Genomic DNA, 25,630 nt, shown 5'->3' on the forward strand with positions numbered 1-25,630 from the left:
CCAACACCAAAAGACTGAAATGTGGCAATCACATGAGATGTTCTGGATCACATGAAGTTAGCACAGGGATGAAGGGTTTTTCCCCTAGACTTTATTCCACGGGCTAGCTACAGTACTCTACAGAATACTCTGAACGCTGTGCCCTTGACAATACGGTCCTTATTCAGTCTGTTGAGACTACCAGCTGTAACAGTGGTGGTATTTGCTCACTGAAGACTGTCAATGGATATTCCTAGACGTTTGAATAGATGGCACTGCTGTACTACTGCAAAGAGGTGAACGGCACCACAGAGGCAAGAAAATAACATGGCAGAACAATCATCTTCAAGATCTACCCTCTTAAATCCTTTACTTTCTATCTTGAGAATCTCCCCTTAACTCAGCCTCAAGAATTTAGCATGGGCTTTTATTTTACAAAAAAAGTATTTAAAAAATTGGATTCTGTATTCTTCTACAGAAATCAGAGTAATTATGGAAAAGGCAAAAAAGACACAGGGGACAATGCCGGAACATGAAAGCAGTTCTATAACCAGTATTGCTATATGCACTATCCAAGGTAAGGAGAAATTATGACATCATATAAACGAAACAGATTGTAACAAAAATCTGGTAAATTGGCATTAAACTACGCAAATGCAAATCGTCTGGTAAAGCAGGCTCTGACTGTAGTTTCCATTACCTCTCTTAATGGAATGATTACACTGCACAGGCTGCCATCCTGGCTAGCAAAGCAGATGTAGTTTTCTGAAATGCACATTTTCCCGTGGGTGTTGTAATGAGTGAAAGGAACCCATAAGAAGCACTCATGAACTTCCTTCAAAGTTTCTTCTTTGGGTAGCCTGAAGAATGCACTGAACTGCTCACTGTGGGCTCGGCTCTCTAGGCCTCTAGATTAAAAAGAAAATAAAAAAACAAAGAGGAAAATAGAGAGAAAAAAAAAGAAATATATTTAAACGACCTTATAAATAAGAAAGTTAAAATACCTTGGGAAAAGGCTATGTAAGCATCATGCTCTCCCATAATCTGTGGTGTCCATCTGGAGGGCTCAGCATTTTGCCTAAAGAGGCAACAAAATGTAGGACCAAACCTGTATACACGCACTTAACAAAATACTTAAATGCTTCACTAAATAGGAATAGATTCAAGCATGCTCTTACACAGTGAAGCACTTTGCTGAATCGGGACCTAAACATGATGGAGAAAACAAACAACAACAACAAAAAAACCAACAACATATTATTAGCTTAATCCTGCTCTGTTTCCCAACCCATCAAAATAATCCATTTAAACCTAAAACAAGTTTTTGCTTGACAGAGGGCCAATTATCTAGAAATGTAGCACATGTTGTAGACATCTGCCATGGAAAAATTCTTCACAGATAACAGCAACCACAATCAACATTTTGGTCACAGAGCACCATCTCTCTCCAGCATTGCTACCAAATTGAGGTATTAATTACCCAGGAAATACCACCTAGAACAGGTTTTATTTACTATACAATTAAAGACTTGGCTTTTTTCCCTCCTTTCCCTTTTACATTGGGGTTGCGAGGGGCTTTAACTAGGAACAAGTAAAATGGAGTTACTGGAAATCAGGTTATGACTGAAATTTATTAGAAAAATGCTTTATCATATTTTCTATTTGTATAGATAACATTTTCAACAAAGTCCCCTCATGTGAATTTAAATTACATAACAATAGACTTGCTTTTCCTGGCTGCTTTTCACAGTAACTAGCAGATCATCACTTCAACATCTGAGTGAGAATTTGAATAATTCCTTGAGTAGACAACATTTACTTCTACAGAAACTAGACCTCAAATTGTACAACATGAAATAACCACACATCTTGCTTGAGAAGGAAGGACTCTAACCATCCAGTTATTGACATACACATCTTCTCCATTGCCTAGAACACTGCCATAAACAAGGAAAGCCACGCACCCACCTATAACTCACCAATTTTATCACCTATATCCTGTAGCAGAAAGGCCATGCAGTTATTACCTACATATGTGTATTTAATCATTTATTCTCCACCTTCTCCTTCCTCATCAGGATACTAGCTAGAAAATCAAGAATGGAACTGCAGTGTCTATTTCTAGATGCTTCTAAAATGCCTTTTAAAAACTTCAACTACTGTAAACTGCATAGAAGGAGCCCAGTTCTGAAGGTTTAATCAGTTCCTGCTACTGCAAAGTAATAAGTTACAATGCCTCACGTTACTTTGATCCCAGTTTTTAACAAGATACTTGTTTAAGAGCTTTGCCAACATTTATTTATCTCCCCGAGGCAAGGATTCTCCTCCCGCTTGTCTTGAAAAAGCACTGGGCCCAGAGCAGACAGGCTACAAGCAATTACGTTACCTCTTGGTGATCTGCAGGGGGTCATGAAGGACAAGGTCATTTTCAAATGTCTCTTTGTCAAAAAGCCTCCTAACAGCATAGTTTGCCAGCTGCTCCATGAGAAGGAATGTTTCATTAATGTGCAAAAACATGGAAAAATAGTGATCTTCCCCACGGGAGCAGACATGAATGCTCTCTGTCAGGATAACATTGGAAGTCTTCTCAAGCTTTGATATTTCATCCCAGGAGATAATAAGTTTTACTGAAAATACAAATATAGGCAGATCTGAGTAACTTCTCTTTAGCTCCTATCTACTAAACAAAGAACAGTGGTAGTCAACAGCACTAATAAAGTACAATTAAGCAACACAGTTAAATCATAACCCATTTGGAAAGGGCTACAAATTCACAAGGCCAAAAAAAAAGATTCCCCTCACAGTTGCTATAAAGCAATACAATTAGAAAGACTCTCGTAGAAATAAAAACACTAAAGACACACCACTCTTTGGTGTGAATCATTCTTTGGTGCCTTATTTGTGAATCTAACAGAGGGGAGAAAAACAGGCATTTTGAAGTATGTTTCATAAATGTATTTATTTCCCTACATTATTTGTTTGTGTTTTTTTCTATTCTGTGATAACATCTACTCACATGGCAAAATAGTTTACTCAGAATATAAGATTACTCTAGATTTGAAAGATACATAGCAAAACATAAAGGGACTAAGCTTAGCATCCAGGCTTACTTACTTTCTGCTCCCAGCAAAAATGAGTAAAAGCTAAGGAAGTTGGTACTGAGATACAGCCATCCTTGACAAGGCACTCTGCCCTTCCAGTAGCTGCATGAGTAATAGGTAACCAACTTCTCCTGCTCTGGTAATCCAAAACACCTTTCAAACTTCATAAGACCCTCACGAAACTTCTCAGGATCTTCTTCTTTTACAAAAGAACCTTTTCCCTCTTCAGCAATCAAACCCTAAAACAAAAGAACCACATGGGTTCCACATGGGTGAGTGTCATATATGCACCTGCATACATACAATGGAGCATTCTCATAGCAAATTTAAGAACTGCAAAAATAGTCTGAGAATCAGAACACATGTTATAAATCAAATGTGCTATTTCAGACATATACAATGAGTTTCCCCACACAACTTAGGTACAAAATACACAATCTGAAAATAATGTATTTTCTTTACTTAATCACAAGAATTCCTAAACTAAGCATTTAGTATATGCAAAGTGAAGCATTGTACCTCAAAAAAAAAAACAAAAAACAAAACCCTCCCATATGCTTCCTAGGCATTATGAAAATTATTGTAATGTATCATCAGTTTCAGACCACTATCTAAAGGCATCTGCTGTATCATTTACCAAAAAGAAATAATCTATGTCCAGCAGATAAACAGTAACAACAGAGCACCTTGAAGTTAACAGCCACATACTTCCCACTCAGAAGTATACAACGTTATGGTGCTGTCCTTTGACATTCTATAGCAAACATACTATTTGTGAACATTTAGAGGGAAAAAATACTTAGCCTTTCGTAACTGTGGTGCATGCCTGTTACTTACTCTTATCTTTCCCTGGACAAAGCTCGTAATATCTTCATTTGAATCAAATACTGATAAAGTGTTCATAACATTGTTTTCTAACCAGTCCCAGTGTTCTGTTATCTCTTCTCTGCTGGCTCCTGAAAGAGAAAATTAGTATTAACAAAAATTAGAAAAGACTTCAATAAGTTTATTCACAATAATAAACAACAGAATACTCAGTGTATTCCAGGTTCACAGAGTAATGTAGATAGATGAGTTCAAATCCTAAGTCACAAACCTACCACTGAACTCTTTTGTGCAGCAAAAATGTATATGGTATACGTTAAAGAAGCACGGTCATGTTTTTATTTTTCATGCTCTTTATACAGCTATATTTCTAGCCTTGACATCCAGAGGCATCTCAGCTTTGTCAACATTTTGTGGCTCAGTGCTGAAGCCTGACTTGGACTGAGAGTTCCTTAGCTCAGCAGTCCCTCAGAGCATCTTTAGCACGCTCCCAGTTCAGTAACTAGGACACTCCCCTAGAAGGTGGGAAACATGAGACCAAATTCATGAGAACTTCAAGACTTGGTCTTGCTGTGGTGCAAAAACCCTTCTGAGAAGTGTAAGGATGTAAAGTCTGTATCACTGTGACCAGGACGGTAGCAGAGAATTCTCTTTGGATACATGAAACAACCATTTACGCTGCCTACCACAATTACTGGTTAGTTGTGCTCAATGTAAGTAATGGTTTTATCTCATTTTCTATCAAGTCATATTTTAATTATATTTCTATCACACTAAAATATAAGCAACCATCATTCAGGAAACACTTGTCATTCTATCTACAGCAAAGTTCTACTTGTGTTGTAATTCCAAATAACTTGATGTTTTCATGCAATTAAAGGGTTCTGCAAGAGGACAGAAGCACAGCTACATCCCAGATGGAAGATCTGGTATCAGGAACCAGGAAAAAAAAAAAAAAAAAAAACCTTATCTATTCATACAAGATGAATAATCCTTGAAATGTTTTTTTGCACCTCCAAAATTAGCAGTGTTTCTCTTCTGAACCCTCTGGGACTCCAACACACAGGAATAAGGAATGTTTTCTTCCCTGTCATTACACACATGCAAGGGGAGCAGTATCATAAAAAATCTGTCATCACTAACCATAAGGAATGTACAAACCATAGCCAAGATAAAATTCAATGTTCCAAGAAAATAAATACTGCGTTATCAAACATCTTAGAGAGAAGCCGACTTTATTACGTTACTTTATTCACTTTATAGTGCTTTTAATCTAGGTTTCAGATAGCAATCGCTTACCATATGTCACTGCAATTTCATAGCAAAGAAAACCTATCTCACCCGAACTTCCCAAAAGTAGATTCGTGGTTTGTTTCAAATACAAAGGGAAACTCTTACCTACTAGATACTTGTACGATCTGTGAAATATTTATGATAATTCATCTTACTCTCTTCACTAACTCATATACAAGTTATGGAAGTGGTAACAGGCAGTAAAGCAGAGCTTGTGCTAATGAAACAACCTTTGTGGTCCTGCAAATTCAACAGTGGCAATTCCTTAGAAACAGGAGGTTGTTTCCATCCCATCAGATGGTGGGAAACAGGAAGAAGAAAACGGATGGGAAGAATTTATATAGGATTGAAGAAAGGGATTCTAGAATATAAGTAAGTTGGTTATTTTATCCTTCACAGGAATGCTCACAAATAAAGCCAGTACAATTGCTTACTATCAATACCCCTAAGTAAGAAGGCAGAATTAACTATTTCTATTTTCTCAATTTACTTTGTAAAGAATAATTGAACAATTTTCAGTGGACTCCACAGAATTAAGGCTGCTATGGGAATGAACAGAAATTGTTCTAAATACAGGTAAATAGACTGTGCTACATATGCTGGATTTGCAATCACAAAGAAATGATATAAAGAGTAATTAACACAGCAATGAATTCAAAAGCTAATTCTTTTTCTCAGACTACACATGTGGAGCAATTATTTGAGTCAGAACAAGAATCAGAGGAACAGATGTGACACAATAAAGATGAAATTTTTAATAAACATTTAAATGCTTTAGGAGCACCATTTCAGACGCTTAACATGTAAAAGCAGGAAAGAAATGTAATCTCTTAATCTCTTCAATTTATTCACTTCACAGAAGGAATAACCTGCTTTCTAACACCAAGTACAATTACATTATGTAGCCTTTTGTTCTAAAGTATACTTACGTAGAATAGAATTTATATAAATCCAGTCCTAAAGTGAAGACTACACTTAATATTTTCCCAGGGGTCTTACATGATGCTTTTAGAATTCCCTACAGTGTATTTCCAATGTACTTATCAAAGTATTTTTTTTAATAGCCTGTCACCATTAGTTCTGACTTCAGAAGAAGTCAGAAATTTTTATTTACTGCCAATTCACAAACTGTTCAAATTCTATCAACTTTAATATGCTGCCCCTTTTAAGTGACATGTACTGAGTTCTACTAAATTGTTATTAAGCAGGTCTTTCACCAACTACTGCCCTTAAGATAAGTCCTTGCAGAACAAGAACAGATTCGCATTACAGCATGAAATGCGTTAACTACTGAACTACACATCTAAAAGGAGAAATCTGTATTTTGAAAGTAGCTAACTTTATTAAAAAAGATAGGAAAAGGCACATTTTCTCATTTAAGTTGAAGAAACAAAGATTTATAATAAAAGGATAGCAGCAAAATCCAATGTGACAATAGCATTGCACTTACTAGTAGAATTATATATGTACGTACATGTTTGCAGAACAGCACCTCCAAATTTTCCTACAAAGTTCATCTTTCATCACAGGCAACTAAAAAGAAGGCCTGGAGACCACTGAAATCTAACTGGCGTGGTTTTGTTTTTGTTTTTTTAAAGAACACAAATAATTTTTAAAAAAATGAAAGCTACAAAAAAATGAATATATATATATATATATATAAACTCCAATTCTATGTATTTTCAGAATTTTCAATAAGCCTAGGAAATAGATCAATTGTGACATTTACCATCAGATCATATGACTATTTTACTTTCAATGTAAAAACAAGACCATGCTAAGGAAGAAAAAACGATGCATGCAAAGAATTAAGCATCCGCTCAGCTTGTGGAATGAAAGTCTGTCTGGAGACTTACTATTTAAGCAGCCTGTATAAAGACTTCATTCTCAAGGGAAGCTGCAATATTAAAATAAAAAATACACACACTAGCAATAAGGATGCTTTATGAAAAATCACATACTCTGCACTCAAGGTCAATTTTCTTTTCCATTTCTTACTGCTTAATAACATAGCATAAAGAGAAAGAACTTCTTGCACTGAGAGCAGCAGATATGAGGAAGAATTCAGCTGCTACCATGACTGGGAACCCAGCTCATTTTTACAAACAAAGATAAAGTAGAAAAAAATCCAGATAAGCTATTCCTGTTATTCCTGTTATTCATACCTACAGCACACTTAGTACTCCGAAGTGTCAACTTATCCATATCATCCTGAACTGTGCCAAGTTACAGAGCTCCATCGCAGCTTACAAACTAAAAGATTGTGCCTCTGTTATTCTAAGAAAGCACCAAAGTGGTTTCTCGGTACTTCACAGACTGCTGCAGAAAAGGCAATCTGACATTATAATACGAAGATATATTCTGAAAAACTGGAACCATAAACTACTGCCAATCTCATTTCCAATCTCCTGAGAAACACTCTATCATTACCAAATATTTTTAAACCATTTAGATGCCATTGGAATGAATAATGATGTGAGAGAATTAACCCAACACAAAAATCGAGACCATTCTTTGTACCATGATTTTGCACTTTACAAACTCACTTCTAACTAATAATACATACCACATGCGATGGACCAGTAGACTTGTGAGTCTGGTGTCTGATGCAGGATGCGAAAAGGAGCCACTTTGGATGTCGAATCCAGCACTGCATCTAGCGTTCCCACAAGAAGACCTGTAACATTTAACAAAACATACACAGCCTGGTGAAACTAAGGTCTTGAAATGCACTCACCTTCTGTCTCCTTTCTTAGTGAACAGGAGCGCTACCCCAGTGACAAGGTATTCTCTAACAAACACTGAGAAATTAAGAAACACAAATGAGTAAAGCCAAAGTGCTCCTAGAGGAACCTTGTTGCGAGGTGGTGATACATTCATCCAGCAAAAGCCATTATAAACACAACCTGAGGATGAAGAAGGTCTGTAGATGACACCCATGGAAGTATGGAAGTAATAGCCATGCAGCATGGCAAACCAGAGAGTAACCTGAAAAGGAACGCGGTAGTTCCCAGCCTTTAATAAGAACAAGCAGTAATTGAACTACCTTGTAATTAGTCATTTACTGTTGTTCTGTTTTACGGAGAAAGGAAACAGTTCTCAGAAAACCGCAATTCCATTTTGTCTGATTTATACAAATCCCACCCATTGTTTTTACACGAGAAAAATGTATCATACGTTCTGTACCTACAGAACTTCTGCTGCTCATTCCATACTCTAAGTACTGCCCTACAAAATGCCCGCCATTCTTTATCAACGCTCTATCAGAGGACTCCTACATTCAGTAGGGAACACTAAGATTTCATCCTACCATCCCATGCATCAGTATATTTCATAAGGCACATTATTCCATTATACATTATAATGTCAGATATAATGGCCATGTCACCTCCTTTCCACTAGAGATTGAATTAGCTCCTATTAAGCCCAGCTCAGATCAAAATATAGTAATTCCATTAATGAGACACACTTCAACTCTCACGACAAATGAGATACTCTCTTTCAAAAAAATTTCCTGAGAAAATGAGTATGCATTTTAGCTTGGCAGCCAAAATCATTCTTTCTGCTCAGTAATAAAAGTGTTAGACAGCTCAGAGACCTTAACAGTTGATTTTAAATCTAAGGATCGGAGAATTCCAAAAGGAGAAGAAAAATCCATACAGAAAAAAATACAAGCTTTTGGATCCTGATGCTCAAGTATTTTCATAAAAAGAAGTTTTACAAGTGACAAAAACACGGGCAACCTAATCTTATGTTTCCTTCCTGTATTTCCTATGCTTGGCATCCTTCTAGCATCGCCGCCTAAATGGAAGGTTCAAATAAAGCAATGCTGCCAAAGAAATCACACACAGCCTTTAATCTCCTACAGAAGAAGTGAAAAGTAAGGCCTGCAAGTGAGGCAGCTACCCAAAGAGATGCTGTAAAGTGGATCATAGATGCAGAACTTTTCATTGAGAGTTGCTATTAGGGTAGAGAGCTTGTTTGCAAAGTTAGTACATCCCTTTATAGCTCCTCTAGGTATCCTTCCATGGAAACTGAAAGTTATCTTCTGATTCAGGCTTTAATATGCTATGGAAGCATTAGATTTAGATTACTACAACTGCGTCTCTCAAAAGTGATTTCAGAATTTTTAGGCTGGCTTCTGGTACCTTTCATTCCACTTTCCTGCCATTAATCCCATCTCAAGTGATGGGGAGGGTATTAAGGTATATAAGGGAGGGAGGATATATACGGTATTAACTGTGGGAATACAAGGAAGCAAAGTAAGGCAAAATTGAGAAATCGAGGCAGTCGTCCTCAGAACATGTTTCCTAAGGATTCATTTTCAGCACAGAGCCTGTGTGACCTATCTCCCTGTGGCTATTCAAGTTGCAGAATGATTTTCCTTTGTTGCAGGAAGCACGGCCGAAAGCACGACAGACACCAGTAGAGTCAGATCATGCTCCATTTTATTGCCCGAATAGCCTAACTTTTATAGAGAACTTAACAGGGGTGGACAGTGTTTCACACAAGATTATTGGTCAAAAGCACTCAGACAAACAGCTACAAGAAAACAACCCCACCTGCAAGAAAACAACCCCCTTGTGATTAGCAGTCACATAGACCTTGTCCTTGAGGCCAGCTACTGGTAACAATATTTTCCTGAATTCCTCAATTGGGCGATGTGGGAACACTGTCATGGGAACTTCTCATAGTTGCCCTGGTAGCTTGGTTTGCTCAGCTACAGCAAGCCATGGGATTTTTGCTGTTTCAAGAAATCCCTCAACATTCCTTCACTTAAAAAAAAAAAAAAAAAGTGAATGAATAATAATAAAAAAAAAAGCACAGAAAACCCACAGGCCAGTAAATTTGATCAAAAATACCACCTTGTAGTGTCTGCAGTTCATAGCCTGTAACTTACTACAGTAAGTAGCATTTATTGTAGTTTCTAACCGAAGTCAGACATTGACTAGATAACATTCAGATCTGTACAAAGACCTTTGCCTTTCTGAATGAGTCAGAACACTGAGCTCATCTCAAAGATGGCTGTGCTTTAGCAGCTACTTTATCATCTTTTACAATTTTCCTGATTTAATTTTTGTTCCAGGACATTAGTCATCATTTATGAGGTCGATGCAAGTGCTGAGCTTGAGCGAATGCTCACGACAGCGCACCAGAGAGCGGCACTCCTCACTGCGCCCTAAGTTCCCGTCTGTGGGAAGGAAGGTCGTCAGATTTGGACACAAAACGCTGCACCAGGCTGGGACTGGTCATTTCAGCAGGTACGCTAGTCAATGCTGCTTCGTCCACAATACAGACCACAGGTTTGTGCTTCAGCTGATAACTACTCGGTACATTATGAGCTAATTTCACAGTTATGGGCACCGGCATAATTGCAAGGAACTGGCAGTTCCTTCTTCTTGCCCTAGCCCTGAATGTGCTCTAAGTACAAGCTGTGAACTTTTCTGAATACTGTACTGTCAGTCAGGGTTTCCGTAACTGCAAGTTGTTGGGCAGTAAGCACCAGAGGAAGCACTCTCTTTATTTGCTATTTCCCGTGGGAAATCAAGAACCATGTCCACGCAGGCAAGCATGACCAATGCTGAGCGGTTTGCTGGCACTCTGCTGACCCCATTCTCACCAGCTTGCTGAAGAATGATTCATTTCCAGGGTTGCAGACAAGAAAAGATTTAGAAGTCACCTGTACAATGACAAGGATATTAATTGTAACATAGAGGAACAGAGAACAAGAGAATCAGCAACTGCTCAGCCCAGATACTAGCATTATCTCCATGAGGGATGCAAGGGGAAAAATCAGGCCCTATTTGCCAATTCCTTGCTAATGAAATCCAGCATACATCATTCTCTAACAAAAATCTTCAGAAGGTCATCTACACTCCCACCTCTGCTCTAAGCTAGACTTGCAGTGTCCAGTGGTGATTTCACCCACATCATCCTCTAGCCTCACGCAGGGAAGAACTTCAGCTCTAGATATGGAAGGTGATGCACATTCACAAGGAGAAAAGGTTCTGCTTTTGGAAAACATTTTTGATTTCAGAGTTACTTGTGTCAAACCACTACAAAATAACCTGGATACTTAAATAAATGGGGTAAAACACCCTACAAAATAATAAAAAAGGGCAAGGAAAATAGAATAGCTTTGAAATACGGAAGCATTACTTTCAAAAGTTTCTACAATACTCAGTTGACAGCATATGAACATTAGCTAACAGAATATCAGCAAATAGAAGGAGTCTCAGTAGTCCAAAGCAAACCTTCAGAGATGAGTGCAGATGGTTCAGTGGTACAATGAAGCAACGTACCAGAGCAGCAGCTCACGCGGCCTGTTTCCTGCAGTGACATGTACCAAAGCATATTAGCAATGAATTCTGCTCTCAGTTGTACCAATTTATGGCAATAAAGCCGATATACATGAAAATAACTGGCTGGCATTTTGCAGTTTGGGAGCAACACTACCTTGTTCTTCGGTATTTATTTCACCAAGTACATCAAGAGAGTACTACTGTTTGCTTTTCCTAAAAAGAGTGTTATTGTTCTGAAGCGAAGTTAGCACAAGCCTGTTTTCTCCTCTGCCGCCTAACAGCACCTCTGAGGTCAATAATTAATGATATTAGAAGTGGATCAGCCCATCTCCTGATTTACTACATTACTAGTGTTACTGGACATAAAATATTTATGAGTAGGAGCTCCTTACAAACTGAGATACTCTGTTAGCACAACACTGGCCAGCCCCATATCCCTAAGGACTTTGAACAGCAGACACTTCCACGTACTGCCAAGTACTCACTCTTCGTTTATTTACATTGACATAACAAGGAGAAATGCTAGAAGTTGAGCAGGATGTCTGTATGATCCTGAGCTACCCGAACAGACTCAGTGGATCCCTCCCTGCAAGGGCACCTCACAGCAAGGAAGCCTGGAGCAACCTTAAAAGGGTTTTAAACAGCCACCTCCTGAAAACTAAAGTCTGTACATTTAGAAGAAATACAAACACAAATAAAAATCAATGAACTTTACAGGATTTTTTTATGTTATTTTTGTATCACAAAGTCAACCTGTTAGTAACTTGCAAATTAAAAAGGAAAATAAAACTTGAAGGCAATGCAATACCTAGACACAGCTGCAAGGAGTAACATCAACAGGAAATATACGAAGTATGTGAAATACACAGATTTACTACAAAACTGATACCCACTGCCCAGATACACGAAGACGAATTCAACTATGCCAACTAAAATTTAAGCGGACTACATTCTTTGAGAAATCCCTCTTAAAAACCAGAAGGTGCAGATCTGTAGAAAGCAAAGCTTTCAGAGCAGCACAGCACACCTTCTGCAAGGTCCCCAGGGGGAGTATCGGGGAAAAACATACACCAGGAGTGAGCTGTTGCCAAATTACAACACAGGAGACCCAAACTGCAAAGTCCTACTACTAGAAATACTTGCTTACAAAAGAAGGATAAAGCTTCATTCCAGGGTGGCAAACAGAGCACTCTGGCTCAGGAAATAAAAAAGTAAAGGCCCAGCTTTCGCTAAACAAACTAAGCCACAAATATAAGCCATGAAAAGCCGTTGGCTTGATATATTTGATTTAAAACACATGAATGCTAACTTGATAGTAAGGCCCTCTTTCCCATTTCTTTAAATTAAGCACAGAATTCTCTTTTTTTATTATTATTATTTAATTTCCTAAAGGAACTTGGTCTCATGACCAAGAAACCTCAGCTTAACGCAATGCTGAGCCTGGGCTGTGATGCAAATGTTCTTAGGTAACTGAGATGTCAAACAGGTTAGTTTAAGCCTGCAGTGTAAAAGATTTCATCTCTGTTTACAATAACTCACGTCCATCATGGTCAGCGGATGGCTCAGGTAAGACAATGGTAACTCATTAAACTAAGGTGTGTATTCAAGATCACACGTAAAAGTACTTGTGGCAATGGATATCCCTGAGAGCAGGGAAATTAAAAGCACAACTCAGAAAAGTAAGCATCGGTCTCCTTGGGGGGTCCACAGAAAAGCCTGGCAGATACCACAGCTCCTTGTCTTTGCTTCTGTACAGTTAAAAAGCTGTACAACATGGATATGAAGTCAATACACAATCAGAGCTAAATACGGAGCTGAGCAAAATCTCCTGCAATATTGAAACAGCACAGCACCTTCTGCAGGGGCCAAGCAGAGGAAATGAACTTTAGCAACAGCCCTTTGCTCCCATGCCCAGTGGGGAGCACAAGTTTTGCCTCTCCAGGCTCAGAACCAACCCCTCCATTCTGCAGCAAGTCACAGCGCCTCCGTAACTGCTGGCAGTCTGACTTGATGCTTCCAAGGGTGCTTACTCCTGTGGCCCCAGGGTGCACTTGCTCCTCTAATTTGGAAAGTGAAAGTATTTGGGAAGTGACCAGAGTACACGCTGATCATTTTGCCACCTGCCATCCCCAGATGTAAAAACGCTCCGTGACAGAGCAGTATTATTTGTCTTGCAAAATATACACACTGAAAAATAATCTTTGCTGCAGCTGCTGAAATGAAAAACGCAGCATAGATCATTCCAGATCTTTATTCATCTAGCAAGTTTTCCTCTCAATTCCTATCACAGTGGAAAACCTGCAGCAAGCAAGCCAAACCAAAAGCTCCAGTCCGCTTAAACACTAGCAGGTATAAATGATTTCTACCATTTATTCTATTACTGTATACTTAGTGATTCTACAGCACAGAGCTTTAAGTTCTGAAATGCAAACACCTTTACTACATATCAAGCCTGCCAACAGTAAAAGTTTCCTCTCCCGTCCTGCTGTTCCTACAAAAATGAATTTCTGTGAGATTACCAGGTACTTTTTTTAATTGGTTCAAGAGGAAATTCTGCTGGAGATGAGGTCCTTGCCACTGATACCTACTACTCGTAACACTTTCACATAGCTCCTTTTGCCAGATACCAGATAATTTCCCCAGAATACATACATAAGTCTAGCTCTGTCTCCCCTTCCTCCAAACTCCTACACCTGCAAATTAGCTAGCAATGATGCAGACAACAAGCTACATCCTTTAAAAAGCAAGAATATCAGCAGGGGAATTCTACAGATTCAAGACAGCAATAATTGTTCCAGGAAAACTAGGACTCAAAGAGTCAGGACTTTTTCCTGCATTTGGGATCCCCCTTTCTTCAAGCACGGCACAAACAGCAAGCAGGGAAGATCAGTTCCAGCTGTGTACTTTATTGACAGGTGTCTTCCCTCTCACAGCTGTGTTCTACTCTGAAGCAGAAAAAGAAGTTAAAGCAATGGAAGCAGAAAACAAATAATTTGTTTTCTGACATTTCCAACGCAGTCCAGCAAACCTGAGCAAATCTCCCATGGTGGCTCTGCAGAAAAAAGAAGGAGCAGAGGACACAGCCACACGGCTGCGCTGCCAGACATACAACAACACATTTTGTGACAGTCTGCGGGCTGAGCTATCAGGAAATAGAACCAGCCCAACAGGTTACAGTATCTGTATCCTTAGGTGAGGTCTATGAAAGAAAAGAGAATGAAATGGAAAACCAGGCAGGGGCGTAACAGCAGAGAGAGACGAGGCTAAGCAAAACCAGCACAAAGCACTTCCATCCATTTCTACCGATGCTAGCCAACTAGCAACTACGTTGTGTGTAGTAGAGACAAGCCTCAGAGCTAACTCTGTCACCGAGGGATTACCAATTGGCCCTGCTGTGTCAGTGCAGAAGGGTCATACAAACACATCCACGCGTGGTTTCCTTTATAAACCTAGGCCAGCACAGCAAATTCCAGCCTTCCTTCAGGTGTCTCTGCTGCTGTCTTTTTTCTCTGCTTGGTCTGCACCTGCTTTTGGTTGCTTCCTCAATACTCGCTCCTTCTCCTGCGAGACCTCACCCTGCGCTGCTGCTGCCTCCTTCACCGGGAACCCCCTGCCCCTCCGGCTGCTGGGCACCTCCACTCTTCCATCACACCAGCTGGAAAACGCTGCTCTGGAAAGCCAGAAAAAGGCTTCACTTGGCACATCCGCGATGATCTCATGAGATAATAGCTGTTCATTGGTGTTTTCCTGCTAAAGCAAGTGCTAATTTTCTTGAGTAACATACAGCAATACAAAATTAAAACCTGACATAGCAAGTTGTGCTAGTTTATACCTAGGAGGCTTGAATATTTTTATACCTGCAAACACAAATCTAGCTATATTATTTTCCACTTCTCTTATCTTTCTTATTTCCAATTTTAATTCAATAACATTTTTGATTTTGTCCTCTGAAAAAACACATACAGATGAAATCTGAATGAACCTCAAATAATGAGAGAAGTTATAGAAATACAATGGGCAACACCACACAAGAAGGCACCCTACTGGAACTCTCATTCAAGTGTTTTTCCATGCTGTCAAATGCCATCAAGGACAGAAGATAAGCAATAGAAATCTCACCTTCAACAACAGCAGAAGGGCAATAGGAGGCCCCAGCTGCTTGCCAGCTGCAAGTCTACAAGGATGCTTTTAAATGAACACCTGATTCCAGGTCTCGTTTCGTTTTCATCACTGTTCTTACATGAATTTTATCACACAGCCAGACAACCTTTGTACTGACTCAGCTGGCTTTGTTTTCCAAAGACACCAGGACAGGAATGGCCAATCTAGCCTGACGACCACAAGTCTTCCAAGGCTGAAAAATATGACCCTTGATTCTAAGTTGAAGCTTGATGTTACCTAGAATATCATGATACCCCTAAAAGGGAACCTGTGATTTTGCAGTGATTTCTTTTTATGTTTTCCCTGTTCCCTGCAAGTGGTTCAGATGCCAACGAGGAATGCCCTTCCTCCAGCCAGGAGGGCTCCTTCTACATAGGAAATTACATCAGCCAAACTGATGTTGTTTTTTGTTTTTTGTTTTTTTTTTCTGTTGGGCAGAATAAACCAATGTTTCAACAAGACAACTACGCCTTATGTTTAAAACACCTTACACTATGATGACACAGTTAGAGAGAGCCTAGAAAACCCAGACTCATGCAAAACATTCAAGAACCATACCCTGGCTATACCCTGGGGCATTTCTCCTTGAAGGGGCGATGACCAATGCCACCAGACCAGGCAGGAGCCAGCTGTAGCCTAAGCAGCTCCCCCACCACAGGGGGCTCAGTGGCAGCGGGGGGTCCCTGCAGCACGTTAGGAGCCACACAGCCGGTAATTAAAAACACAAACTCTGGTCCATACCTCCAGTTCTCATGAAACAAAGTTTATTATACTGGGGTCAGCGCCCTGTCAGCTTCTGGTCAGCTGCCCCTGAGACACTCTACCACATCGCACGCTTATTTTTTATTTTTTTTTTTACATTTTAAATGCGAGCTCAGAAGCACCCAAGCAGCTCGCCTCCGAGGCGGATCTGCCGGCCCCTCACAGCGCTGCCAGCACGGGGGGCACCCAGCAGGCCCCGCACCGAGCCCCAGGCATTTCGCCCACCCTTCCCTCCCCCTTTTTTTCCCCCTTTTTTCCCCTCCCCACAGGACTCTCCCCTCACCCCCCCCCGTTGCAGGGCAGTACCTGCCAGCCCGCCGCCGCCCTCCTCGCCGTAGCCCCGCCGCCTCTGCAGCACGAAGTACTGGTTGGAGCGCTCCAGCACCCACAGCTTGAGGGCGTTTTTCAGCAGCACCTCCTCGGGCTTCAGCCACATCTCGGCGGCCCCTCACTGCACCCCCCTGCCGCCGCCGCCGCCCATGCCCGCCGCCTCTCCGGCCTCCCGCTCCCACGTCCACAGCCCGGCTGCCAAGCGCCGCCGCCGCCCCCCGAGGCACGCTGGGAGTTGTAGTCCTCGCGGCAGCCCCGCCGCCCGGCGCCGGCGACTGAGGGACTACAACTCCCGTCGGGCAGTGCGTGGCTGCCCGCCTCCTCGGCTGCTGTGGCGGCAGCCTGACGGGCCGTTAGGGAGGTTGGCGGGAGGGCGGCGGCGACTCGCCTCACGGGGCAGGAGCTCGTCCCCCTGCGGTCTTCACGAAGGGATTTTTCTTTTTATTTCCCTCACACCACCCAAAGAAGTCCATTAGAAATGTTGGCCAAACACTCATCGCCAAAGAACATGGCTTATAATCTATTTATTTTTAGCACTTGTGCTTGTTTTCCAGTCAGCACCAAGCCTTCCACCACAAGACACGCACTGCCAGCCTGCCATGCAGCCCTGACCGCTGCCCTCCACACGCCCTGTCACACCACCCACGGGTGTCACCTCCCAGCTGCCGTGTCACACCAGCAGTAGACATATGGCCAATGCTGCCTATTTACACACCACATTATAAAACAAGACAGCCTACCTCCTCACTTCTATCACCCAACAAGATTAAGAGCTATTGTGGTGTTGACATTTTGGTTGCCTTAACAACAGTTTGACTCGGGGACTTTGTATTTTTGTGATTCGTCTGAAACAACTTTATCATTCATTCTCATGGAGTAGTTCTTCAGATCATCTACACACTGACTTTACCCATTGTTCTGAGATAGAATAAATCAATCTAGCCTGGTAGCGAGCGAAACGCCTCCCCAGGAAGCCCCAACCACAGCTACCAAGTCCTCTCATTAGTTAGCTCTCTCTTCTGGTGTTTCTTCACCAGTCTCTTCACAACCTTGTCAGAAGAACCATAGCTCTCTCCCTGTGGCATTACACGTGATAACACTGCTTCCTAAATGGTATCTTCTGGTGCTGGCCATAAACAAACAAAGTTTAGGGGAGTAGAAGGCTGTTGTCTCTCTTCCAGATTGCTGATGCTGAGGAATTTTCGGAGGCTTCTGCTAAAGATATCTCAAAGTGTGAAAGATTCACTCCTGCTCTTTATTCCTGACAGATTCTATCACTCGGTACAAAGTAGGTCATTCCCATTTCCCAGAAACTTCTCTGCAGTTTGCTGCCCTGTCAGATCCTTCCTTTAGTGCTCTTTCTAGCATTATTGACCTTCCTATGATTTTCCAAGAGTAGTGCTTTATTGATTGTGTATCATATGAAACATCCAGTATGCATTTGTTTAAACTCAGCCTCCACTTTGAACTCTTCTAAAAAAAGAATTATGCACATCGTGCACTAACAACAGATTTCAGACTTGGCACTTCTTTGCTTTATCCTTTGTTTCCTTCAGCCTCTTCAGCAGTCCCAAATGTACTCCGTGTCCTATAGAGCTTCTGCTAGCCACCGGTCTCTCTGTGAGCACAGGCACAGTGAGATTTTGCCAAGCACTCACAGAAAGATGTTTGGCAATGCCTGGCCACTTCCAAACGCATAAGGAACTACTGATCCAGCAGCACCAGGGTGGAAGCAGCACCAAGCATGCAGTCACATTTACTTCACTAGAAGTTTCAAAACTGGATGAACTGCACTGCTATAAGACATTTTTTCTTCCATTCACTCATTACACCATTGCAAGCCAACTCCAGTATTAAGCAGATTTACCTTTGGGACTGAATATAGATTGAATTAATACTACTATATTATTTTACCTGTTTTTATAATAGAGTAGGAAACAACAAATTTCTGCTGCTCTACATTTACTACACTGGAAAAATGAATTAAAAGTCATCAGCCAACATGTGGTAACTGATGTAGATAAAACATTAATGAAACAGGGCAAACAATTAAGATATACCAGCATACTGTTCTCCATGAGGCAGTCTCCTAAATCCCCCCATCTGAAGTAACAGACATGAGTGGGTTCCTGTGGGTGAGCTGTTGCTGTGGCAGCTCCCAGAGATATACCAAAACTGACAGCGATTCCTACACAGATGCTGCTTTTCTAAGAGTATTCCCTGAGGGAGTATTTACCATTTAATTTTCCCCAATTAGCCAAGCCCTTGGATAGGAAATACTTATTTAGGATCTGACACAGGTCTTCTAATGCTGATGCTAATTTTAAGGAGAGAAGCCCTTGGCATTTCCTACCTAGAACTTGGCTGTTGGCATCTTGCACATGCTAGACGTGTTAGGACATATGCTGCTTTCTTATGTAAAATTCAAACTTTTTATTCAGATTAAAAATTTAACAATAAAGCTGCTGCTTGGAAAATGCTTTGTTTTCCTCTCCATTGGTTCAAGGTCTTGAATGTCTTCCTTTTTTCCAATTCCCTCAGGCACTGGATTCTTAACCAAATACAATTAAGATGCAAAGAGAGATGAATTTATTTATAGACACTTAAATTCTGTCTTAATCACAGCACAATCATCCTACAGTCTAATCAATGCATTCCACAGCAAGAGAGATCCATTTAGTGCTGCGGATTTTTTCTTTCACTGCATTAAAGACCTCCTGAAAATGGCAAATGATTTCCCTTCAGTAACTGTAGCCAGGAGTATATAAATAGATAAATAGCTACATAACTAGATTTTGGCTTCACTTTATAACCACCAGTTTAACAAACAATGTAGAGAACTACACAGCTGTTAATTCACTGTGGGTGAACTTCACGGTTTGGTTTCAAGTTTCCCTTAGAGCCAAAATGAAATTGCCAAAACCAAAAAATTTCCTTTCATCTACTCCAAAATGCCGACCATTACAACTCTGAGGGAGTTCAACGCTATTCAGATCTATGCAGGAAAGACATTGATCTAAACCTGGGTGAAAAGGCAGGGCTAGCTTCTGACCTGGTATACATTAAACACTGAATAAAATTTCATTAAATCAAACAGCCAAGGTAGATGCATGTAATTTTTCTGTCCAACTGTTAGGTCACTTGACAAGCACAGATCTTTCCAACTATAGAGTGAGATGGACTAAATCTCTCCATTTTACGGGAAATCCAACTGCTCTCTTGACTCACACTCAATTCATATGCCTGTAGTCCCTCAATCCACAAGGCCGCCTTTTCCCTTAAGCAAAAACTCAGTTATGACTACATTTCTATAGCGACATCTGATTTTTTTCCTTGATATGAGAAAAATCTTTAGAATTTTGCATTTACAATAAAATCCCAATGTTTTGAAGTCTGTTTTACAAGAAAGCATGGTAATACAGCATCTGGCAACAAGACTTTCCCTCCTAAAGGGATAAAAAATATTGCCCCATCTCACTTTAAGAACCTGAGGCATTTATGTGTCTAGATCAGAGCTTTCCTGGGGGAGAAAGATAAGTGACAGCAGTGAGTAAACATGCTAGATGACGTTTGAACCTGTTCTGCTTTCTCTTTAGGGACAGAACAATTGAGATGTCTGTGACTCAATGGAAACAGAGTCAAAAGAGGCATTCATTTTTAACAACTGTTACCCCTTGTGGGCACATCATTTTTAGCATCTTACATGCAAACGTTAGTACATGTAGCAAAACATCAAAACTACTGCAAAATAACAACAAACTTGCATTGTTTTTCAGGAACAACCCTATCCTCAGGCACACTCTTCTTTGCATCTTGCTTAAAGGAGTCTATTATGTCACAACACACATATATGTATATGTACACAGAACCAGCCAAGCCCATAGCATCACAAAAAAAATTAAAAAAATAATGTGTTGCACAGTGCTCTAAGCAAAGCCAGCCAAAGACAGATCCTATCCACAGAAACTTGAAAATGAAGTGCAACTTCAGAATTTCTTTAAAGCAGCAATAACTGTAGTAACGTTCTCCAGGGGAAAACCTCTTCAGAATTTAGTGAATAAGAAAAAGTTTTTTCAAAATGAGATAGCAACAGACCTGAGCTCACTGTAATAGTGTGTGAAATTTGCACACTCTCATTTTAAAACAAACTCCTCTGTGGCAAATATTTACAAACAGAATCCGCATGTGGCAGGCTCTCAGGTTAATATGCAAAACCAGAAAAGCATTTAATTCTTTGGCCTAGCAGCTCAAATACTGTCCAGATACAAACACTGCTCTTACTCCCTTGATAGTACTTCACATTTGATCCAAGAATCTTTGAAATTTTTCTAAATAGCAGTGTAGGTACCTTGAGCTCTGAGTAAATTCACATCTTTACAGATGTGTCTACAGCATCTGATCCTATCTTAGCATGAGTTGAGTTCACTGGTGTTCTGCTGCTGCATCCCTCCATACTCCACACTCCTTGAGAAAATGCAGTGGATCCACCTTACCCTTGGATTTACCCTTAGAAACACCAGAACTAGAAGAAATGCAGGTTTATTGCTGAAGAGACAGTAAGTAGAAAAGCTGGAATTCTACCAGCAAAGCAACTCAGATGCATCAGATCAATAGGATCAGAACAAAAAAAAAATGCCAGAGCACCTCTCAATACATTGAGTTGGTCTGAATTCCCTTCCCATCTTTTTGCTAATGATGGTTTGTTTAAAGGTTGAATCTTTTTTTCCAATTAAACCCAAGACTGGCAGATGATTTCATAACATAATATCATCATGAGACTATTATAGCTTACACACCATACATTTATAAAAGCTTTTTGAAATTAAAATGAAATTAAGCATTCAGGAGGTGTATTCACAGCTTGCCAGCTCCCTTCTCTGTCCTACATTTCAGAGGTAGAATAGGAAGATGGTCACAGCCATCAGCAAGATATGGTTTCAGCAGGAAGTCAGATTATACTTAGGTTTACTGACTGAGTCCATAACCAGTCAATGCTTCCATTTGATGTGGAAGTTTGCAAAACAGAGCAGTGGTCAATTTGGATGGGCAGCATTTCTGTACTTCTGTGTAGTCACACCATTACCTTAACCCTGAACTGAGAAGTACTATGCTGTACCTACAACTAAACTAGACATGGAAATTGTTCTGTACTAGGAAGCCAAATGTAGTAAATATCTGTCAAAAGGCACTCAATTATTTTTAAAATGCTTTGTAAGACAAAGAGCAATAACTTAAGTAAGGGTGGGAATGCTGATCAACCAGACAGGAAAGTGAGATGCAAACAATCTGAAGAATTTGAGTAAGACTGCCTTGCGCTGATCCATGCACAAACAAGTAGTTCAGAACTACATCAAGCAGCTCAGCAAACAAAGCTGTGGCAGGCATAGGGAGTCTCAAACACAAGAAGAGGATAGAATTCAAGACAACATGCCCTTTGTGTTACCCCCACCCTGCCAGCACACCCACCTCTTGGCTATTTAACTTCGAGGACCTGTCCTAATGTGCCTGTTGTTCTTGTATATTGAGTACTGGGCTCAAAGCCCCTCAGCAAAATTTTAATCCATGTAATGGAAGCATCCTACACATAATTAGCACTCCTTATTCCAAATAGTTTGAACAAGCACTGGTGCTTTTTGGCCTCGCAACAGCAAATCAGTTTCAGGATTTAGTGTCAGACAAACAGGTCATCAGAATATAGTTTTATTTACATTTTCATATTCAAATTCAATACAAATCATTAAATATTTACAACATTCTTAATTATACTATAGATAAGAAAAGGCATTGCTTTTCCCCTGCAGAGTTAATAGTACCTTATTGCGGGCTTTAAGACAAAGCTCTGCTAACATTAGAAACAAACCATAGTTACAGAGATAAAAAAATAAAGTGCATCTGTAAGATGTCCTCAGTTACCTTTGATGGGCAAGGCCCTAAACTTAGTATTGAAGTATCCAGTGTTCCTCCCCGGCCCCCATCCAACTCCCCACAGATAGCAGAAAACTTTTCCAATCACATTACATTTACAGGACATCAGCTTCAGCACACATGCAAGACAGCACAGCAACAGTCCACCATTTTTCAGAGACTGGGTTCTTTCCTAGGTGTCGCCTGAACAAGACACAGCAGATCCTTTCAGAAGGATCTACCTTTTCATCTTCAGTTCAAGTCTTCCAGAAGTCATCCCAGACTTCCACAAAGCCAAGACTCTTGCATATTGCTGCTGCTAGAGATGGTTAGAACTCCAAAAATCATATAGGATCTTTCAGACTAGTATCAACAGGTTTGAAAAGTTCCTGCATTTGTTCCCTTTACAGTATTGTGCAAGTCAGATTTGGCCTGTCAGCCTGAAGCCCTCTTTTTCCCTTTAGGAATTGTGTGGTAGTTAGATTGGAGTGGAGAGGACAAGAGTCAATCTCTTCACCAGATAACCAAAGACACTGTGGGAAAAATCCGGTTTGACAGACATTACTTTGTACTTTCTCCTACCAAATTAGTGCACTGAAGTATTAAATACAGTTAACTTTAAACTGAAAAACTGTGTCTGGTAAATAAGAATTAGACCAGATCAAAATCTATTTGTTTACAATGAGAATCCACTTGAATTAAAAACAATAAACAACAAAAAACGTCAAAACAATTACCAGTAGAGACAGCTACTACATAAAGAATCTTCTCCTTATAAAAGGAACTCAAATGCTGAAGAGAAGCTTTGCTGAAGATGGAACTTTTGTTTTAGTGTTATAATCTGATGTTTTCTTTATATTTAAGACAGCTTTATCTGAAGAGTGCTAAAACTAAATTCCACATGGGAGATGCAGTTTTAAGAATTGCAAACCATATAATCATGATTTAAATCTATTTGATCTCAGCATTTCCAAGGCAACATTGCTGCTACAGTCATCCACTGGATTCTTACAATGTTTGGTATATACGTGATGGCAGTAGGCAGCTCCTTGCAGAAGGCTTACACCATGTTGCTGGGCATGTTCTTAGGACTTGACTTCATGAACTTGCGTTTCATCTGCCTCAAAAGTTGGGTTGTCAAGGGGTGGAACATTCACAGCTGAAGGTTGGGATTCATTATTTACAAGATGTGTGTTATCATCTATCCAGAACAAAAACAAGAACAGACAAGTTAAAAAGCATTACTGGCAAGTTCTACTACCTTAAAGCAAAATACGCTTGCTTTATTTCCACAAGCTTACTGTAGTTGTCTTTTCTAGGCTTTGGAGTTAGATCTCATTAGTGTTGAGCAAGCATAGGTTGTGTGTGCAAGTGCCAGAAGGCAGCGCGAAGCACCAATAAAACAAATGAGGAGACAATTCTCAGGTGACTTTAGGGCTACTGAAGACAGGCATCAGGAGTGACTCCAAGATACTTGGCTCAGGATAAACAGTGGAAGACATGGCAATTCAGAGAAGATGGCCTTCTCCCTAAACAGTATTTTTGTTAGGCTGACATTAGTATTTGTCCTTGCCACTCGAGAATACACGAGGGCCTGAGCCATCTAGCAAGCCCAGCACCACTTCATTTACTTATAAGCATGCAATTTCAGCTGCTGATGTTTAGCTTATGAAAAGTGCCCTTTGTTCAGCTGGGGTGCCTTAACAGGGCTCTTCCATACACACTTCACTTGCTGAGGCATCATGTCCTACAGGTGGCAGCAAATCCCACACTTTATTATATCAGCTAGGCATCCAACAGGAGAGCTACACAGCCACAACATCCCTTTCACCTCTGAAAGCCTCCATGCTTATTGCCTTGGAAAGAGGAACTCTACAATCCAAGATAATTACACTAATTTGTATAACTGGAATCTCTTTCAATTAAAAACAAGAAACCAGAAGCACTGAGAGTGTTGGCAGAGTTGAGTATTAGAAGGCATTTTCGATACATATGCTCTTGTTCAAAAAGATAACAAAAGATGCTAAAATATTAGCATATGGAAATGCTAATCGTCTTTTGCAATTAAAACACTCTGAAGGGTGTTCAAGGATGACTCAGCCTTGGCAAAATCTGGACTTGAACAGGAAGCGTGTCATGTCTGGTTTTGCATCATTTATGCTAAAGCTGGACAGACTTCCTAAAGATTTTCTGAGTATTTAATCACTTGAAGTAGACAGATGTGGTGGCAAAGCAACACTCACTCATCCAAAATGTAATCTCCAAAAAGACAAGAGAAGGAACATCTTCATAAATTCCCTTTGGCCTGCAAGTATTAAGCCTGTGATTTTCAACTATTCTTTTCCTAAGCTTCTACCTTTAATTCAAGTTTAGATTGTAGCTCATTTGAAAAAAAGTGTCAGAGCCAAGTGCTAAAACACAGGAAAGATGAACACCTTGTTTTGCAGACAACTCTTAAAGCACTGCTCTGTTATAAAGGCAAAAAACACCCTAATTCATAGCACAATCAATAGAAGGGCAATGCAATCCAGCAAAACAGATGAAGCAATATGCTTACTTTCTGATGGCGCGTGTTCCTCCAGAACAGATTCATCTGCTCCTTGTACAGAAGCATATCCAGATGACGCAGTTTCACTACGACTATCCTCTTCATTAATTGAAGTGACATTTGATGTCCTACTGGATACTGTAGCTTGCACAGACTCTGTCCCATCTTCTACATCCACCTTTACAAAAAAGAGAAAATGCTTAAGTTACAGCTTTGAAGGAGTATACATCTTTCCAGAAAAAGAATGTCTTCAGGGAATGAAGTCTTGTGGACTTTTACTCAAAGATTTCAAATAAATAAAAAGCTCTGTGGTTAACCTTCAGCATCATAAGTGAAAACCAGCTACTGCGTATTTAGAATGAGAAGTTCAGATGCAGTTTCCACATTCCTCAACTAACTCTTCCCTTTTATTGGCCAGCAATAGG

The 25,630-nt window shown here is 40.2% G+C and overlaps 2 protein-coding genes across 5 annotated transcripts in view; both read right to left on the minus strand.

Annotated features, from left to right (window-relative positions):
• Window positions 1-16,903, minus strand: part of TBC1D8B (TBC1 domain family member 8B) — a 39,350-nt gene extending 22,447 nt beyond the window's left edge. For all 3 annotated transcript variants that reach the window (XR_014318384.1, XM_082770467.1, XM_082770466.1), the window contains exons 1-6: window positions 16,730-16,903; window positions 7,765-7,875; window positions 3,918-4,036; window positions 3,094-3,319; window positions 2,366-2,606; window positions 680-887 (exon numbers count right to left, since the gene is read on the minus strand). Coding sequence is in view for 2 of the 3 variants with exons in the window: in XM_082770467.1 (XP_082626593.1) it covers window positions 680-887; window positions 2,366-2,606; window positions 3,094-3,319; window positions 3,918-4,036; window positions 7,765-7,875; window positions 16,730-16,859 (1,035 nt within the window). In the remaining variant the exon portion in view is untranslated. The remainder of the gene's footprint in view (window positions 1-679; window positions 888-2,365; window positions 2,607-3,093; window positions 3,320-3,917; window positions 4,037-7,764; window positions 7,876-16,729) is intronic.
• Window positions 16,904-22,443: 5,540 nt separating this feature from the next.
• RNF128 (ring finger protein 128) overlaps window positions 22,444-25,630 on the minus strand; it is a 41,096-nt gene continuing 37,909 nt past the window's right edge. For both annotated transcript variants that reach the window (XM_082770593.1, XM_082770592.1), the window contains exons 6-7: window positions 25,215-25,383; window positions 22,444-23,858 (exon numbers count right to left, since the gene is read on the minus strand). In XM_082770593.1, the coding sequence (XP_082626719.1) occupies window positions 23,743-23,858; window positions 25,215-25,383 (285 nt within the window). In that variant the 3' untranslated portion in view covers window positions 22,444-23,742. The remainder of the gene's footprint in view (window positions 23,859-25,214; window positions 25,384-25,630) is intronic.

Source organism: Aythya marila (assembly GCF_965140915.1).
Source record: "Aythya marila genome assembly, chromosome: 13".
In the NCBI taxonomy this organism is placed as follows: domain Eukaryota; kingdom Metazoa; phylum Chordata; class Aves; order Anseriformes; family Anatidae; genus Aythya; species Aythya marila.